We start from the raw sequence: 19,031 nt of genomic DNA on the forward strand, positions 1-19,031 counted from the left end.
CCCACCATGACACTCCCCAACCAACATGAGCATTTAAAATCAGAAAACAGAACTTCTCTTCAAAATGGAGCTTGTTGGGCAGTGCCAGATATAGTGCTCAGTATCAAAGGAATTTTCCACACTATCAGTATTAAATTCAGGAGATCATATGAGTGTGGAGCACTGAAGGGCACTTTTATTTTTCCGAGGTTCTGATCAAGTGAAATATTTTTGTGAGCTCTCCCAGTATACCTGAACAAAGCTTAGCATGAAGGAGCAATTCAATTTCTACGTGAAACCAACTTTAAAATCTTTCTTTGGGAGACAAGCAGAAAAGACTGTTATTGAAGGATTGCACTTAGTTTAAAAATGTGTTGCATAACTAAGTGGCTAGGAATTTTTTTCTTTTGACCCTAGAAAGGGGGATACCAGCTCTAATGTCTTGCTTTGTTGTATAGTGAGGCCTCTTAAACAGTATCATTATTAATAAAGCTGTTTTAAATGCAGTGGTAAGTAATAAAACTCTCCAAATGCAGTTACATTGTGTTCAGGCAACATTTTCTGACACTTGGAGCACAGACATGGTAACTTAATTTTTTTTTCTCCTCTTCATCTCAGTTTCTTTTGAAGGTAGACATTTCTGCAGTCAGAGTAGTGTGTCTAGTTTTTCTCTCTCTAGTACAAGGTATTCACTACTAATGTTTGAAAAGCACTATAAAATCAACCTGAAATAAAATACATCATTATAACTAAGAAGCTGGTAGTATCTCAGTGTTTGGAACTAGATGGTTGTATATTGGTGCCTCAGTCTTTGATCTGGTTTTGAAAATTTATTCATTAAGCTTAATAGGTCAAACATTCTCTATAATAGGTTTAAGTAATGTAGATTTAAATGTGAGTCTTTAGTATCATCTGAGGTAGCTTTCAGAAAAGATTTCTTTAAGCATTCTGTAATTCTTCTAGAATACAGTTTGTACTGTCTCTTGTGACATTTTTAAGCCTATGTAAATCATTGAAAATTTATGTAACTTTTTTGCAGATTCTAGTTTAAGTAGTTAGTGTAATTTTCTTTTTTTTACTCTCTTAATTCTACAATGTATGGCAAGGAACCAATTCTGCCTTTTAAATGATTTCATTTTCCAAGGTGGTACTGGGGTTGCTAAGGCAGGGTGGTCTGCTGAGTAGAACATAGAATGCTGTTTAGGGGAATGTGGTTTCTGTGGTAGTTCCTATTTGACTATTTCCTTTGACTAGGAGCACATTACTTGTGTTTTAAAAATTTTTTTAAAAAGTACATTTGCTCTATTTCAGCTTTTGAGATCTGTTTGTGATAAAAATAGGATACCTTAACTTCTTTATTGGATCACAAATATTTCTAAACAAGCAGAGTATATTTGTACTCATCCAACAATTCCAGCTGTCTTTTACATTTTCTAATCAGTTGGTAGGAAACCGTGCACAGTAGTCACTATGTAGAAATAGTTTAGTGGTGGAATATTGCAAAGTTTATAACAAATTATTTTATGGATTGATAATATGAACTTTTAAATAGGTGCTGATTATCTTTTCTGCCTAGTGTAACTAATTGTGTACTCTGGCAAGGAGATAGAAGAATTAAGTTCTGTAGTTCAGCTGAAACTGAGTTTATTTGTTTTGTCATTTTAATTAATGTGACCAAAGCTGTGTAAGAGCTCTACTGGACGAGCGTTTGCTTCTTATAGGCAATAATTGTAATTAGCTGGCTGGCTGCTTGCTTTCCACTACAAATGTGACTTTTCAGCTTTAGGTGTGCAGAGAAATAGTCTGGTGTCTTCATATAATATTTCTTAAATGTCACTGATATATGTATTTAGTGTTATTGAGATTCTGTGGTAGTTACCTGGCTAAAGCAAAATTGCATTCTTAAATGGGTTAGAAAATCTAGGTAGTTTATTTCCTCTTTTATTTTTTTTAAAACCTGTTACTGTCTAGGAGAAGTTGTTGAATTCATGAATGTAATACAGTGAATTGTTCCTGAACTTGGTCTGTGCGTGATCCTCGTGACTACTGCATTAGTATCAAAGTGAATAAGAGGGACTAGTAGTACTGCAACACAAAAGCCATGAAAAATATGGAATTAAAGATTTAGCTGTGCAACTGGTGGTTAATGATTTAAATGAGGGATACAGGCAGCTCTTATTTTTCCACACACTGCTGTTCTACTGTGGTAGAGAACATTTGTTAAACTTTCCTTTTTATAGTGCTTGGAGGCAAATTCTACTTAGCAGCAAGCAGTAAAGATGGCAGGTGATGGAAAAAGTGGGAGAATGAAAGAGAATTGAAACCTAAACAGGAAGGTTGCTGTTTCATGGTAGCCTGAATCCATCGAAGTGTGAGCTATAGAGAGGAAAGGTGACTTTTTCACCAGCTGAGATGATCACTGGGTCCTTTGCCAAGCTGTTTTAAGCACAGTAGACTGGCAGAAAGCTAACCTTGACAAAAAGAACAATTTTTCACTTGTTTAGTGTACTGAAAGGGTTCAGCCAAAGGTTTAAGTTATGGAGAAAGAAAGAGTAAGGGAGAGAGCAGGGGTAAATAGCCAAGGACAATGTGGTAATTGCAGCCACCATCCTCGCTGGTGTGAGCTGCAAAGCAGTCAGTGAGTGCCTAAGGCTCTTGGGTGGCTTCATTCTTACAGAGAAGCTGCTTGGTTGTGTTATGAGAATAGACTTCACTGAGCTTTATCCTTTACAGTTTTTGAATTTATTTTAAAATATGTTTTTAAACACTTGTAAGATGTAAGGAGCGCTTGAAGTCTGAATTCCTTTGTTGAAGAGGAGGCAACTTAAGGGGCAAAGGCCTGTCAGACTGAAAGACTATTTGGCTTTAAGAGTAGAGCTGAATGATGAACAATTGAGTTTGTGTTTAGAACTCATGAAAGCAAAAGACATAGGTTGCTCTCAGTTGCAACTGATGGTTTGCAAAGAAATGAGAGATCGTTTCTGCTGTGAGCTCTTCAAAGATGGTACTTTGGTACTTGAGTGTTAACTTAGTCAGATGTTGCCTAGTTTTTTGGAGAAGGGTGGAAGTTGTTGGGTGTTTGGTTTTGGTTGAGATGGTTTTGTTCAACGGGAGCAGTGTCAGATGCAGTTGGAACCTGCACTGCTAGTTACAAGTTAGTCTTTCCTTCATAAAAATTGCTACCTGTTAAATGGAAATTAGATTTTCATCTTGAAGCCTTTTTAATATTTAATTAACTGCTGTGCTTACAGCAGATGCTCACTGATCACATTACTGTATTAATTGACCTAGTTATGATCCTAGTTGTCAGACAGGGTGGTACTGAAAATGTTGTAAAACCTCTTCTTGAGGATTTTCCTTCCTAAATGTAGTCCTGTACATGTTCCCTAAGGCCATTTGTCATGAGTCTAGAAAGATACATTCATAGGCTTTTGTGGAAAAAGAGATAACAGTTCCTTTTTCTCTTGGCTACAGGTACTTCTGTAGATATTGTTGTCTGTGACTTATTTATTAGTCTGAGGTTGTAAATTTTACTGACTCATTTTGAACTGCCTACATACAGACTTTGACAGTGTTCCATTGTTGGCTATCTCAGACATTTTAAAGGACCTATAAATAAAAATTATAAAAATGGTTCACTGAGATTAAAAAAAAGTTGGGCAATATGAACTAGGAAAGGCAAGCTTGATGTTGACCTTCATGTCACTTGCATAAACTTTAATGTGAAAGCCATTGGAAGCTGGTTTTCAATTCAGTGAAGTTTTTCAGCTGTTGGTATTTGTCACACTTGTTTAATACAAACTTTAACTGCACTGTTGAAAATGTACTAAGCATGAAGAGCCAGGAGAGTAGGAAAAGTGGAAAAAATAACACAGTCAATGCACAACTTGCGAGAAGCTTCCACAGATAAATGGAGAGGAGCTTTAGCCTGGAGTATTGGAAGCAGGCAAGGACTCTCCATCCCACTGTCTGTGCTTGTTCCAGCACATGCCTGCAGGAAATGAGAAGTGAGCTTGGTAAGAGTTAAGAAGAGGACTGGGACTCAAATGAGTGAGGGGGGAAAGTATCTGAAGGAGGTACCAAAGGGCAAGAAAGAGGCAACAGTGCTTGTCAGCGTAGAAACTCAAACCCACATGTTCTGCATCATACTATACAAATGGTTTTGTGGGCTGCCCTGATATTAACCCCATTCCTATGTCCTCTTGCCTATCTTTCACTCAAGCATCCCACTTTCAAGTGAGTTCATGTGTTTGTCCAGCTAAAGACAATCTCATACCTGACAGCTTTCTACAGTGTTTTCTGACAAAGTGGATCCTTGCTCAGGGGACCAAACAATTGAATTGGTGGTGTAAGAAAGAAGCCTGAAAGGACTGATTGGAATAGTATTAGATAGGTATTGATGTTTTTGTCCTCTTTATAAAGCAGTTTCTAAATGAAATGCTTAATTTCTTGATTATTATTTAATTACATTGTTAGCTCTGAGAGTATTCTCTGTCATCACCAAGTGTGATAATCCAAATGCAGGATATACTGTTCCTGGACATAATAATGCAGTTTTTTCCTTACAAAATAGATTTGAACTTTCAGTGTCTTCTACCAAGTATGAATCATACAGCTTAGAGTTGGGATGCTCTGCAAGATTTGAGTAGTGATGCCAGGTGCAGAAAGTATGAAGATAGGTTTCCTTTGTGATGTCTCAGGCACTGCACATTTTGACAAGCAGCGAAGGATGCGAAAATAACTTTGTGGTTTAACCTTGCATGTACCTGAAATTATTGTCCAAAGGCTTCTTGAGCTCTCTCAAGCTCTCTTGAGCTTGGTGCTGTAATTACTTCCCTGGGGGCCACTGGAACAGGCTCCTGGTGTGACTCCTGTGCAGGGCTGGGAGTTGGACTCGATGATCCTTGTGGGTACCTTCCAACTCAACATCCTCTGTGGTCTTTGCAGCCATAGTCTTCCCTGAATAGAATGGATTTGGGCTTCTCCTGTATCTGACTTGCCTCTGGCTTCAAATAGGTCATCGTCTTTATTGCATTGTAAGGGAGTGCTTATTTGCAAAATTAATGCACAATTATCCACAATAGGCAGATTCAAGTTGATATATTCCAGTATATCTGGAATATTTCCAGTTGTCTGGCTGCCTGTGTCTATGTTAGCCTGCATCAGCTTCCTTGTGTCAGCAGCACTAAAAGGAGAATCAAATCTAATCTCTTGTGATAGAGAATAACCTTAACCTAATGCTACAAGATAGGCCAGAAACATTTATTTGATGCGTTTTTTGGAAAAATGATATGGTTATCCAAGCTGTAAAGGATTCATTACTTTTTCATGGAACTACAGTTTAAACAGTGTCTCAAATCCCCATTCTGTTTCCTCTGGAAAGGGACCAGACTTGCATGTGGGCAGTACTGGATGCACTGCAGATTTACTTCAAAATGCATTTCGATTTCCAGCAACTGTCTCTGAGGCTGGCATCAGTTTTTGTATTTCTGTAAGATACTTGACCATTGTGGTTTTATGTTTTCCTACAGGTGAGGATTTCATGAACATAGTGGAGTGCTCATAAGAATAAGAAAAAATATGTCTGTTCTTTCTTAGTAACTTTCAGACAGTTTTCTTTTACTTCTAAAAAATGTGAATAAAGAGTGGATAAAGGGATTACTTTAATCTTTAAAAACTTGGGTTTATTTTGTGGTGTAGGAACAAGCTCTTTGGTCCAGAACTGATTGGATTGATAAAAGGATTCCATATTCCATGGTTTTGGTGTCTCAGTTGTTAGACAGTTCTTTGGTGTTGTCTTGAAATGTATGTGCTTATGGGCAGTGAGACCCTTGCTAGGCCATTTTTGCACATTTGGGTTTTATTTGGACAGCATATCTATCTGTGAGTGCTGGGAACTCCAGAGATGTGATTCTGAAGAACTTGGTGTTCCAGAGTGTTCTGCACAGCCAAGATGGGGCTCTATCTTGGCTCAAGGTCTGCAAGGCTGGGCTGGGCTCATGACACAGACTAAGCTGAGTTGTCTGACCAAGCAAGTCAGCAAGGAGGAAAGATGGGCTGAAGTTGCTGGCTCTGCTGGCTGTGAAAAGGCAACAGGGATGGTGGAGTTTAGGTGAGGCAGAAGCTGTGGGTGCTGTGCTGGGCAGCAGCAGGCTTTTCTGAGTCACGTGAGGTCACTTGTTCTGGGTTCCAGTGAGGAAAAGACTTGAGTTCCTTCAATTGAATTGAAGTAGCAACTGATCCTGCATAGTAGGATGCAGTGTGCCAGCACAGGGGTTCATTCTCAAGCCAGATATTTAAGGATTGCTCTGGATCACAAAAAACTCATAGTATATTCACAGATGTGGGATGCCAGAAGGTAAATTAGCTCTAAGTAAATACAAGTACAAATTGCCACTTAAAATGAGATTGTGAAGCTTGGAAATTTGGTATGGCATATGTGTTCTTGTGCTAGAATATGTGTTCTTGGGCTAGAATATGCTAGTCAATACTAGATTTGTGAAAGTTCTCATCTTGTCAAAAGACTTGATGAAAATGGCACATAAGATAGCTTTTCCATTTCTACGAGCAACAAGTAAGTATTTGTTGCTATGGCTGACTTTGATCAATTTCCTTCTCCCTTCAGTGTACTTTTAAATGTATGAGGAGCTTTTCTAAGATTATAGAATCCATATTAGGTTTGCCTGTAGGTTTCACTTACGGAAAGGCTCTTGGTTTCCTGCACAGATACATACTAGGTAATTCAGGACAATGTTTTTGGTTCCTCTGAGAAATTTTGTCTTCCATTAGACTGTAATTTCAGCTTCTTCAGGTGAAGATATTTTTATTGCAGGCTGGTAGCTGGCAGCAAGTTTAGAATTTTTTCATCAGTCTTAGAATCACAAAATGGTTTGGGTTGGAAGGGACCTTAAAGATCATCTTGCTTTAACTGCCCTGTCATGGACAGGGCCACTAGACCAGGTTACTTAAAGCCCTGTCTGGCCAGGCCTTGAACATTGTCAAGTATGGGGCACCCACAATTTTGCTAGGCAGCCTGAAATTAGTTGGGTTCCACTTGTCATGATATAACTTTGGAGGAAGATCTCTGCCCTTGTTGGAGGCTATTTGCTTCTCTTGCCAACATGTCCAAAATGACATTCTTCCATTGTGCATATTGCTGGTGGTGTTACATTTGTTATTTGGTATCCTTAAGAGAAGAGAGAAGCAAAGTTCTGGTTATGGACGCAAAATAGAAAATAATATGAGCAGAGAAGTTACTCATTATTGATACTGAAAAAAAAATTATTCAGAAACTCTTGTGGCAGGGGCTCCTTCTTCTTGGCACTGAGGCCTCACCTGAAGTGCTGTGTCCAGTTCAGGGCTCCCCAGTACAAGATAAACGTGGCTGTACTGGAGGGAAGAGCTGTGCTGGCTAGAGTGTCCGGAGAAGGGCCACAAAGATGATGGGCAAATGGAAAATGGAGCCAGGCTGTCTTCAACAGTGCTTGGTCACAGGACCAGAGGCAGTGGACACAAAATGAAGTACAGGGGGTTCCTTCTGAACATCAGGAAACGTTTTTACTGTGAGGGTGACTGAGTGCTGACACAGCCTATGGGAGGCTGTGGACTCTCCCTTCTTGGAGATACTCAAAAACCGTCTGGATATGGTCTTGGACATCCTGCTTGAAGAGGAGCTTGGATCAGATGACCTAAAGAATTCCCTTCCAACCTCAAATCCTCCTGCAATTCTGTCTTGCTTTGTTGGCCAAAAATCTTTCCTCTTCACCTTCCTCATTGCCAGGCAGTTAAGTGTAGTAAATTGTTCATTTACATGAGGAAAACCTTTGCTGGGTAAAATTGCCAGAATGACCAAATAATAGACATTTCATTAAGTGCTAATAAACCTATTTCTGGTAGTCCTGAGATAATTGCTAAGATTGCCAGGAATTCTCAGTACATGCAGCCTGGGTTAACAGCATGTTACAAATTACATGGTAAGCAAATGTTCTTAGCTTTATATTGAACAGGTTAATTGATATGGTGTTGATTCATGTTTGTTCTTTTCACCAAGCATACAACTAGTTCTTGCCATCTTGGGAAAAACTAACCAAATACAGAAAACCTTCTCTTTGCTGCTGGTTGGCAGTCCTAGGTTCACTGATAAATGATTGCAAGTTGAGAAGCAAGTTGACTCCCACCATTGCCTCGAGGGAATTTACATACAGAATACTTGAGTAGCACATTCTTTGGTATCCCCCCACTCTCACTCTTTGTAGTTTGGTTTGCTTGTTCCTGAGGAAACTATTTTTGCTCAACTGCAGCTTCTTGATGAAGTCTTTGTTCTGGTATCTGTTAAAAAAATTGGGCTGGAAGTGAATCAATCATTAGTTTACTTCAGGAAATTGCTGACAGATAACTGATATCTAGAAATAGAATGGATAAATAAGGTGATGTGCAAAGTGCAGGTTCATGATTTTAGAGTTTGTTTGTTTGTGAGCTTCTCAATTTACATATTAAAACTTGTTTTGATCCATCTCGGATTACATCTTACTATTGGTGCCTACTTTAGAATATGAAATTATTTGCATGGGGTTTTTTTGCAGAGGTAGGTTGTCACAATTTGTACATTGAGACCTAATCTTGAGACTATGTATTACACATTACAATCCATGGATTAGAAAAGAGATAGACTGGAAAAAGTAACAGGAATCTTTTAACTGTCTTTGGAACAAGCCCCCTGGCTTTTTAGAGTATCCTGGCTCTAAAAACTTGATTGAATAATTTTTTTCTGATAAGTATTCAGAATAACAGTATGTATGAAGGAGCAATTCTCTCTTCCTCCCTCATCCTCTGCTATAAATTTCTGATTTTGCTTGGACTTGCTTCTTACATCAGTGTAGCATTATTTAAAGGCTCGTTTTTGTGCTTTGCTGCCTATTTAGGTATAAATTCAGGTTCATGATACTGTTCACCTGCAGCAGTGTCCAAATCCTAAAGTGAACTCTTTCCAGTTGTGAAGAATGAGTAGCAACGTGAGTAGTTTCACAGCACAATGTTGTAGGTCATCTCTGTGCACAGAAGGTAAATGTCTTTTTCAGGTCATGTCCAAGGTCTGTAGCTTGCAGGGTAGACTGAATATGGATGTTGAGACATAGAAAATGCTCTTTAAAATCAAGAGATCCTATTGCCATGTAAATAGAACTCTAGGTATGGGATTGTGAGTATTGTTAACACACATTGCTAAGGTTTAATAGAAAAACTCCTTCACTAAATTTTGTAATACTCTAGAAATTGGTTTGCAAAGTCTTGCAAGGGAAATACTTAACATGACTGATTAACAAGAAAAACAAACCATTCTTGGAAGTTGTTAGTTCAGTGGGTCCTGAATTTTAAGACCAAATGTAAGTTCTTTCTGTTTATTTCAGAAGCAAGCTATTACTGACACTGGATGAACAGGATAGCCTTTTGCACTTGTTTATTGATAATTAAAAATTTTGTTATGGGTTTCTCTTACTAAATATTGAGAGATTCTTGTTTTATGCTAGATTCTGTAGGCTTCCTTTAATGAATAAAAATATTAATTTTCTGTTCTAGGTGTGGAACATCAAACAGATGATTAAATTGACACAAGAACATATAGAAGCACTGCTAGACAAATTTGGAGGAGAGCATAACCCACCTTCAATATATTTAGAGGTAAGTTTACATTCAAACACTGTGGTTAGATTAGTGTTGTGTTATCTTATGTGAAGTATCTGAGGTTAAAACTGAGAATACCTATATTAAAAGGGTATATTCTCCTTGTGCATTACAAACTGATCTCTCTTCTAAGAGATAGAAAGGAACTGTATGGGATTCCTGGGATTCAGTAGAGGAAGATCAGTGGCATGGTGTAATAATAATGTTGGTGCAATAGAAATGTCAAGCCTCTTCGTAGGGGGCAGGGGAGAGAAGATTGTGTTTATAATGAAGAAAGTCATGCTGTGTTAAAGCCAATATACACACATGAAAACATTTTGTAAGACTAATTTTGCTTTTAAAGCAGTTGACTTCCCTTTTTTGTCTTTGAAAAATGGTCATGTATAATCCAAAAAAATTGCATTAGTAGAAGGGGACTTCTTACAGAAATAGATAAAATTGTGGGGTGGAGTAAAATTTTAAAGCCATTTTGAATTTGTAAGCTAACTACAAATTCATTGTCTGTATTTTTTCATCACTCCGGATTCATAGAGTTGCATTGACATAGGACCATTTAGAGCTTAAAGAGCTGCATGCAAAAGTTACCTCTGTTAGGAATTGAAGGGGCATCATGTGCTTTAAACTTGCCCTTTTTGTGCTTCCCTCAAGTATTGAAATAACTGGAGGTCAACCAGATTTCTTTTCTAGTACTTTTATTTGCAATTGCTGCCTAAAGGTACTGGATAATTAAAAATAAAGATCTCATTATTTGAGGTACTTCTAGCTTTTATCTTAATATGTCAGAGCAGGGCACTAGGTTGATTGTACAAATGTTGACATTACGTCCTGAACAGTTAAGGTCAAATGAGGCCTTTGGTAGTTGCTTTACTTATTGCTAATGTGAAATGGGAGCATTGGATCAGTGTTATCAGTGTTTTATCCAATCTGCTGCATTTAAGCACACCTCTGTTTTCACAAGGACTAGCTTTTTCCATATGTTTGGATTTATTATTGCCATATGCAAGTGGGTTTCGTTAGATTGTGTATCAAAGTGCAACAATAATGAACTTAGTCCATACATATACATCTACAGGTCTGGATTTAAGGTAAGGAAGTTGTTAGTTCAGCTCTTTGTCACTTGCTTTTATTGAAACTAAAACCAAGATACATTACTGGAAGCTCTGTGTTTGTGTTATAGGTCATTGATAGGGAAAAGAGCATTTGCAGTCATAAATAGGTACTAGGAGATTGTTATGACAGCATGAAGAGTAAGTCTGAAATAGCTGGTGACCCCAAGTCATGAATCTGAGAGCAGATTTGCAGGTTGAATGGGTCCCTCTGTGCCACTGACATGAAGCTCCAGCTCTGGCTCATCAGCGTGGTGGGACAGCCCTGTGAGGCAGAGCAGGGTGTTGCTCTGCTGCAGTGAGCTCCACTGGATCATGAGCATGTCTTGGGACAGGTAGTGCTGGTACTGACTAGGGAGCCACAAGCCTTTGGGTGGAAGGTGAAAGGGGCTGACATTGTGCTTTTGCAGTTGTTATCCCATAGGACAGTCCTGTGGAAAGAGCCCACCATGATTGAAAAGGAAAGCTTGTTCTGCCCAGCTCTTTGCTCTGCAGTTCGTCAGCTTCCTTTGTTCAGGTACTTGCAGTACTGGCAGTGACTAAGCCAGGACCAGTCACTAGCCTGTTAAGGAAAATTCCCTGGTTTTGTTGGATTACTTTACCATCAGGTAGTAGTTTAAACCTGATCGTGATGAAATCAGTGAGCTGCAAAGCTGTGGTAAAGATTAGGGAAGGGAAAGAGTTTGCAGCCGTGAGCCAAGAACTAGAAGATGGGATGAGAAAGGAAAGGAACTTTTTATTTGAATGGTCACTAGCATAGATTAGATCATCCTCAGATGCATTTATCAAGGTGAACAGGATTAAATGCTGCAAACCTGTAATTTGTTTAGTGTGTAGACTTCCTGTGGTAGAACTAAAGTGTGAAAAGAAAAAAAAAAAGAAATCTATTGCTGAATGCCAGATAGAGTTAGAAGCAAGATTAGTCTCTACCTTTGACTGTTATTTTCAGTCCAGCAGCAGTTGTGTAGTGTGTCCTTTCTGTGTCTTTCCCACCTTTTGGCTTGGTCAAGACAGAGCTTGCTTTCTGTTCTCAGCATTTACTTGGCAGCAGTTTATCTGAATCTAACCTGTCTCTGCTAGAGCTCATGTTTTGACTTCCTGTATTCCATCACTTGTCAGAGAAAGGGCCAGAAAAACTCTGGTTGCAGTACAGAAGAACAAAGCTATAGGTAAAAAGTTTTGAATGTAGTGTGATAAAAGTGTGAAAGAACATGTTTGTCTCTAGCAAATGCAGAACTAAGAAAACATAGTGGTTTTGATACAAATAAAAAGATGTCTGTCTGATGTGTTAGAAATAGCAAACTTCTCATGTACAGAGTTAGTGTGTGATACTGGGTCTGGGGCTCAAGTTTGTCATCAGAACTTGAGGGTGTCATCACTGCCTTCTGTGGAAGGCTCCTCTTTCCCCTTCAACTCTTACCTGTAGTCTGTGGGTAGGTCTGGATGTGGTCTGTGTAGTCTCACCAAAACACTTGGGTGGGAAGGTAATGGAACTTAAGTTCCATCCATCATCTTCTGATCTTTCTATTTTTATTGCTTTGCCAAAGACTCATTTCTGGCTGTAATATAGTCCTGCTTTTACCCAGAATCTGTATGAATAATTTTGCTAGTGTGTTTCTTGAACTGCATCACCCTTCTCTTTGTTGCCTTAGATTCATAGAATGAGTTGGGTTGGAAGGGATCTTTAAAGGTTGTCCAGTTTAACCCCACCTGCAATGAGCCGGGGCATCTTCAACCAGAAAAGGTTGCTCAGAGCCCCATCCAAGCTAGCCTTGAATGTTTCCAGGGATGGGGCATCCACCACCTCTCTTGGCAACCTGTGCCAGTGTTTTACCACCCTCATCATAAAAGTTTTCTTTCTTGTGTCTAGTCTGGTTCTACCCTCTTTTAGTTTAAAACCATCAGCCATTGTCCTGTAACAGCAGGCCCTGCTAAAAAGTCTGTCCCCATCTTTCCCCATAGATCACTTTAAATGTCAAAAGGCCCTTTAACTGTTACAGGCTGAACAACCCCAGTCCTCTCAGCCTGTCTTCATAGGAGAGGTGCTCCAGCCCTCTCACCATCTTTTTCACCTTCCTTTGTACCCTGTCCAACAGGTCAATGTCCTCCTCTTAGGTTGGGAGCCCCGAGCTGGGTGCAGCACTCCAGTGGGGTGTCACAAGAGGGGCAGAGCCACCTCCCTTGGCCTGCTGACCATGCTGCTTTTGATGCAGCCCAAGATGTGGTTGGCTTTTTGGGCAGTGGGTGCCAGCTCATGTCCAACTTTCCACCCACCAGTACCTGTTCTGCAGGGTTGCTCTCAATCCCTTCATCCCTCAGCCTGTGTTGATTAAAGTCCTTCTCCTTCTCTGACCTCTTTGCATCTTCCATAAAATGTGAGTGGCTCTTAAGGACTCCTTAAGAGACTAGATTGTGTCTCTTGGTTATCTCTCGAGGTTGCAAGCATGTTGTCTTCTTTTAGCAAAAGTCTAAATTAGCCAAAACTAAATGCTAGGTAAGCATCTGCAAATGAACACTTTTGCTTACACCCATATTGCCTTTCACTAGATGTAAACATCTAGTTTTATTGTAATGCTTCCTGCAAAACCCTGGCTATTTTTATTCTTCTGACAAGTTTGACAGCTATCCATCCATCTTCCAGTGTGTAGATTTTCAGTATCATAGATTTCTTGGTTCGTTTGTACTCCTGCCTGGCTTTGCATCTTTAATTTACTACACTTCTCACTACCTGCTCGTGTTCACAGAACTTGCAGCACCCTGTACACTGGCTCCTGGCCTGTGTTGGAGCTGCCTCTGAAGACCTGTCAAGTGAAGTTGTGGTTGAACCTGGTGAGAGCATTGCATTTTCTGTTAAAAGTGAAAGGACCATTTGGGGGGAGCAGAAGCTCATGAGAAAAGTAAAGAATTCAACAAGAAAATAAATCTGAAAATTGAGCATGCAAAGGTTATAATAAAATTATTTGTGCATTGAATATAAACCATACATCTCATTTAAAAATAAAAAGGAATTTGTGCCTTAGCTACTGTTGCTCAAGAAATAGAAGCTTTTGTTTCTGTGTTCATCTGAGAATGAAGACAAAATTTTCACCCTCCTCAGATTTAAGTTTTTTCCCAAATTCAGGAGAGGGTGTCAATGCATTTTACGTCAAAAGAACTTTAAAGCTGACAGCTGTTGTTGCAGCCATAATTTCAGGTTTCATCAACCGACTGCGAAAGAGGAATGCTTTTCTTGAAATACTGAAAGTGATTGACTTGTGCTGTGTTGAATTCAGCATATATTTAATTATTCCTGCAAGAAGGAATGCTCAAATTTAGGGGTATCTCCCTGCCTTGATCCATCACTCCTCCGTAGTGGTCTTATGGAGGTCAGTGTGCAGCAGGGGGGAGTAGAGCAGAGTGTGGAAGCCTGGGTGTAAAATGCAGTGTGAAGCTGGAGGGCAGCAAGTTGCTTGCCCTGGTCCTCCCTGAGCAGGAAAATTAGGGCTCAGGAGGGATACCAAAGCTGCAGAGAGACTTCTGAGTATGTGTCTAAGATACAGAGGGAGGAAACAAAATGTACAAAAGAAAGAAAAGAACATTTGTCATTAATCACACAATTTTCTTCTAATCATTATAATTAGTAATAGCTTTGGGAATCTTGTCAATGTTCTCTAATGTGATGGTAAGAAAAGCTTTTCTGTTTGTTCTGTCTGGAAGAAAGAATAAACCTAGTAAGCAATGACTGTATTAAAATCCAAAAATGGCTTGTAGCCAAATTTCCTTTTTATATAATCTTGGCTTTTAACTTTTCCCATTTGCTGTGTGTAACCTCAGCTCAAACAGACCCCTGTAAATCACTGTTACACCACAGAATGGTTTGGGTTGGAAGCAACCCTAAAGATCATCAGGTTCAGGGAACCTTTCAGTAGACCAACCTGCTCAAAGCCCCGTCTAGCCTGACCTACAACAGGGATGGAGTGTCCTTAGTTTCTCTGGGCAACCTGTTCCATGCAATGGAACAATTCCTCACAATTTCTTCCTAATATCTAATCTAAACACACCCTCTGTCATTTAAAGCCATTCCACCTTTTCTCTCACCACATGCCCATGTGAAAAGCCCAGCTCCAGTTTTCCTGTAGGGCCCCCTTAGGTGCTCTAAGGTCTCCCTGGAGCCTTCTCCAAGCTGAAGAATCCCAACTCTCTCACGCTGTCTTCATAGGAGAGGTGCTCCAAATATTTGAAATAACTGCTTGACTCAGTAGATATAAAAAAAGTGTATAAAAATACTAATTGTATTTTTATTTTCTCCTGGAAAAGAAGCTGCAGGAGCTTCTCAGTAGGTTTTACCACACTTTTTGGAAGCACTCTGTATCTCAGTAGCTGAAAACATCAATGATTTTTGTCTTCCCACATAATTTCTTACTGCGTTATATCAGTCCTTGAAGTGCTGTTTCCCAAAATACATAGTTTGTGACTCACCATGGAAAAACCCTTTTCCTAAGGGTTTGTCTAAGCATTGTAAATATTGGAAATATTTACTGCAAAGAAGGCTGTTATTATAATACTGGGAAAAGCTAGGATTCACTTAGCAAAACTGGTTAAAATATGTAGTTGTGTATTCTTTAGGACATGCATAAAAATTTGTATTTCTTTTGTCTCTACCAACAAAGTACTACTGAAAAGGATAAGCTGAATTAGGGAGAGTAAAGGTCTGTATATTGGTAACAACTGCTGTGTACAGAATGGAATGGGTTGCACAGACCCAGGCTGGCCAAAAGCACTCAGCTCAAACTTAGAAGGGAGGGATGGTGCTTAAATGACTTAATCAGATTTGTTAGCCTTTGTAGACTCTTAGTGGCTGTTCAGGAGGCCTTACCTATTTAAACTTCCCAACTCTCGTGTGTCCTTTTTGCCCCATAGTCATGTGTATAGTATTACCTACCAGCACTTACCTGTAAGAGCTGAAACAGTATTGGTCCATTTGTGTGTAAATTGTTGTCTGGGATGGAGTTGCATTCTGGACCTTGTTGGTTACTTCAGTTAACAGTCCACAACTGAGCTGCCAGGTCTGTTGGGGTTGGTTTGGTTTGGTTTTTTTTGAATTTGGACTCCACACAAAATGAAGCAGTATGCAAATGTATAGAATTACAGTGGTATCAAGATAAGTTTTAGAACTCGGTCAGCTTTCTAATACTGTCTTGAAGGAATCATTCTCTTTCTTACTCCTACTCTTGGAAGCAATTTAAAATGAGAATTGTGGGGGTAGAGGTATGTTTGCCCCCAGCTACTGTGATTTTTATTTTTTTCTTGCCTTTCTCTTTGCCTGAATGTGTTTTATTCAGAGGCATTGCTGCTCTCAGTTTTGAGTTTGGCTATTGAACGTCAGGAGAGTATTTAATTTCTTATTCCTGTATATCTGAAGAATCCATGCAGGAGGTCAAATTAGTTAATTAAAGAAGATTACCTCTTTGCTGATCTGAAGTATGCTTATTGCAACAGCATACAGATACAGTCTAAAATAGATCTTGGTGATGAATCTCAGATTGTTCCAGACTGTGGGATTCCAGGAAAATGCTAACGCTGCATATAGACACTGGGAAACCTGGTGGCCCTCTGGGGAATTTCAGATTGGTTTTTACCAGCCTCCTAACAGATGCTGTTCAAATGTGTTGGACCAAATCTGGAGTGTCTAAAGTTAGACTAAGTACAGATTTAGGAGTCTTACTAAATGAAGAAATCGTGACGTATGTTACTGTCTATCTTCAGCTCCCATTTAACTTAGTGGGATTTGCATTTGATCAACAGCCTAAAAGGTCAGACATCTTTTAAATAGAAACACAATCTCAGTTTCAAAAACCAGGAACCTGTAGTCTAGGTTTTTGAGTCTTGCAAAATGTGGATATTACCTAAAGTTGTTTGAGGAAGAGAGAGCATAGCAAAAACAGTTAACTGCTTGAGTTTGGACTGGTCTTCTACCCAGATGTAGTAGGGGGCAGAAAGAAGGAGAAATCATATCTTGCTCCGTGGATTTCTCGCAGATTAATTTAAAAGAAAAATTAACTTGTTGCTTTTTATTTCCTTAGATCATTTCACTAGAATATGTAGCCTAGTCATGGCCCAAGAAAACAAATTTCAGATATAATATAAATGGTATGTAAGAAAAGAAATGCGTATTTTTGAGAAAATCCTTTGTCCTCATCAACAGAACTCTTGGCACATCTGCATAACATCTCTCAAATTCTGTTGAATTCTGAGGTCGGTTTTTGTTTTGTCAGTAGGTTGCAACATTTAAGAGGTAAGGCAACATTTAAGAGTTAAGGCTGCTGCTCCTGAGTATATACGACTGTTAAAACTGCAGAATATATACAGCAGAATAACAGCAGTTGTATTTTGGCATGTGTGCACATTGAATGTAAACATGCCATCTTGTAATGCTTTAGTTGGACTTTGCAGCTTATCAGGCCTTGATGTATTTTACTTAGTGGAAGTCTCGGGGATGTTCTCACACATATGAGACTATTATATGATGTGCAAATATACTGATATGCAACATAATTAAAATTCACTTTTTGTTCCATTTTTGATAGCCATAGGATTATGTATACATAGACAAGTTGTGCAGATTTTAATCTAATGTTCAGTTTTTCAAATATATACTTTGTGAAATGCAACTTTGTAAATTCACACCAAGTTGGGAGCAATCTGAGCTGTCAGTGACCCACGCTCACTATAACAGCAGCAAACTGCACTGGGCTGCAGGAGCAAATGAAGAGGCACCCATTCACTCCTTAATTGTGTGGCTGCTTTGGGGTGGTGTTCAGCATGGGGAAGGGAAGCTTCAGGAGGGATCTGCAGGCTCTTTCAGCATAAAGAGACTCAGACTCAGCAAATAGGGAAGGGCCAATGTCACAGGTAGTGAGCATCCAGTTCATTTAATGAGAGACAATTCTTCATCGTGAGCATGGGCTTTGAGCTCTGGAACTGGCTGCCCACAGGTTGTGGGCTCTCCATCTTTCAAGACTTGCAAAGCTTGCTTTGGCAAGGCCCTGAGCAACCTCATTGAACTTGAAAATTATTTCTGTGCTAAATCTGTGTTAGGACTAGATGACTTCTGCAGATATTTTCTGACCCTTTTTTTTTTCTTTCTCATTCTGTATCAAGCAAGATTTAAATTTTATGTAGAACATTACTTGCTTCTTAATGGGAATATGTAAACTGATTGGATTGCAGTCTAGATTTCCTAAACTCTTCCTTATGAAATGCCTTTATAATCCTTGATTTAATTATTTGTTTGAATATTCGTCTTAATATTTTTCATGTTATTGATTCTGTACAGACTTAATTTTAATCTTTTTAGTTTGTTTTTGAAAAACACAGTCAGAAATCAACCTCACAGTTGACCCAGTGAGCCTTGATGGACTTGAAGGTTTGTGTAGCTGTTGATGCTTGTCTGCTAAAGTGGCTGTGCTGCTGCAGGTCAGTTTAGTGGTAGATGGGCCAAATCTGCAACATTATCTTTCTTTTAGCTAGAAATACTTGCCATAGGTCAGCTTTGCTGATGTAACTATCTTTGAATTTAACTCTATAGAATAAGACTTCGTGCTGTTGTCTTTGTAAGGTCTATTGGTGCTAATCATCAGATGAAACTTTGTTTCCCCCGAAGTACTTAACCTTTGTGAAATGAAAATTTATTGGAGATATTCCGTTTCTGCTGCATGTACTGTAGCTCCTTTTGTATAAGAAGAATTTTTTTTAAAGAGAAAAATGTTTTTAAAGTCTAGCAATGCATTTCTAGTTCCTTTATGTTTTACTGTGGGATCTTCTGCTGTGACACCGAATAACTGCATGGTATTTGAGAGCTCTTGTTCTCAGAAAAAATACAGAGCTTTTTGCAGAAGTCAGTGGTGTAGAACCCAAAGCCAGCTGCAGCTCCCAGCCTTCCATATTCATTGTTTATTCTCTTAAGATAAATCATTTGACTTTGGTTTGCATTAGTGACAGATTAAGCTGCCAATGTAAACATTGTAGGATTGAGTATTTTGAAAGTTGTGTGTAATTTTGTGAAGGAACTAAACCCACGAGCGTCCGGAAGCAATGTAGTGTTGCGTGTGTTGGAATAATATTTTGCAATGTTCATGAGAAAGGGAAGTAAGTATTTAGAACAGTATTGGTGAAATGGTAACAGTTTATGTTTCCTAATTTTTGTTTACTGAAAATAATTCTTGACACATGGAGCTTTTACTCAAGTTTCCATGCAAAGTTGGTCCTGGAAGTAGGAGAGACACATGT

The 19,031-nt window shown here is 39.0% G+C and overlaps 1 protein-coding gene across 1 annotated transcript in view; it reads left to right on the forward strand.

Annotated features, from left to right (window-relative positions):
- BRAF (B-Raf proto-oncogene, serine/threonine kinase) overlaps positions 1–19,031 on the forward strand; it is a 79,937-nt gene that overhangs the window by 6,365 nt on the left and 54,541 nt on the right. The window contains exon 2 of the mRNA XM_030959337.1: positions 9,553–9,654. Coding sequence (XP_030815197.1) covers positions 9,553–9,654 — 102 coding nt within the window. The remainder of the gene's footprint in view (positions 1–9,552; positions 9,655–19,031) is intronic.

This window comes from Camarhynchus parvulus, chromosome 1A (genome assembly GCF_901933205.1).
Source record: "Camarhynchus parvulus chromosome 1A, STF_HiC, whole genome shotgun sequence".
Classification (NCBI taxonomy): domain Eukaryota; kingdom Metazoa; phylum Chordata; class Aves; order Passeriformes; family Thraupidae; genus Camarhynchus; species Camarhynchus parvulus.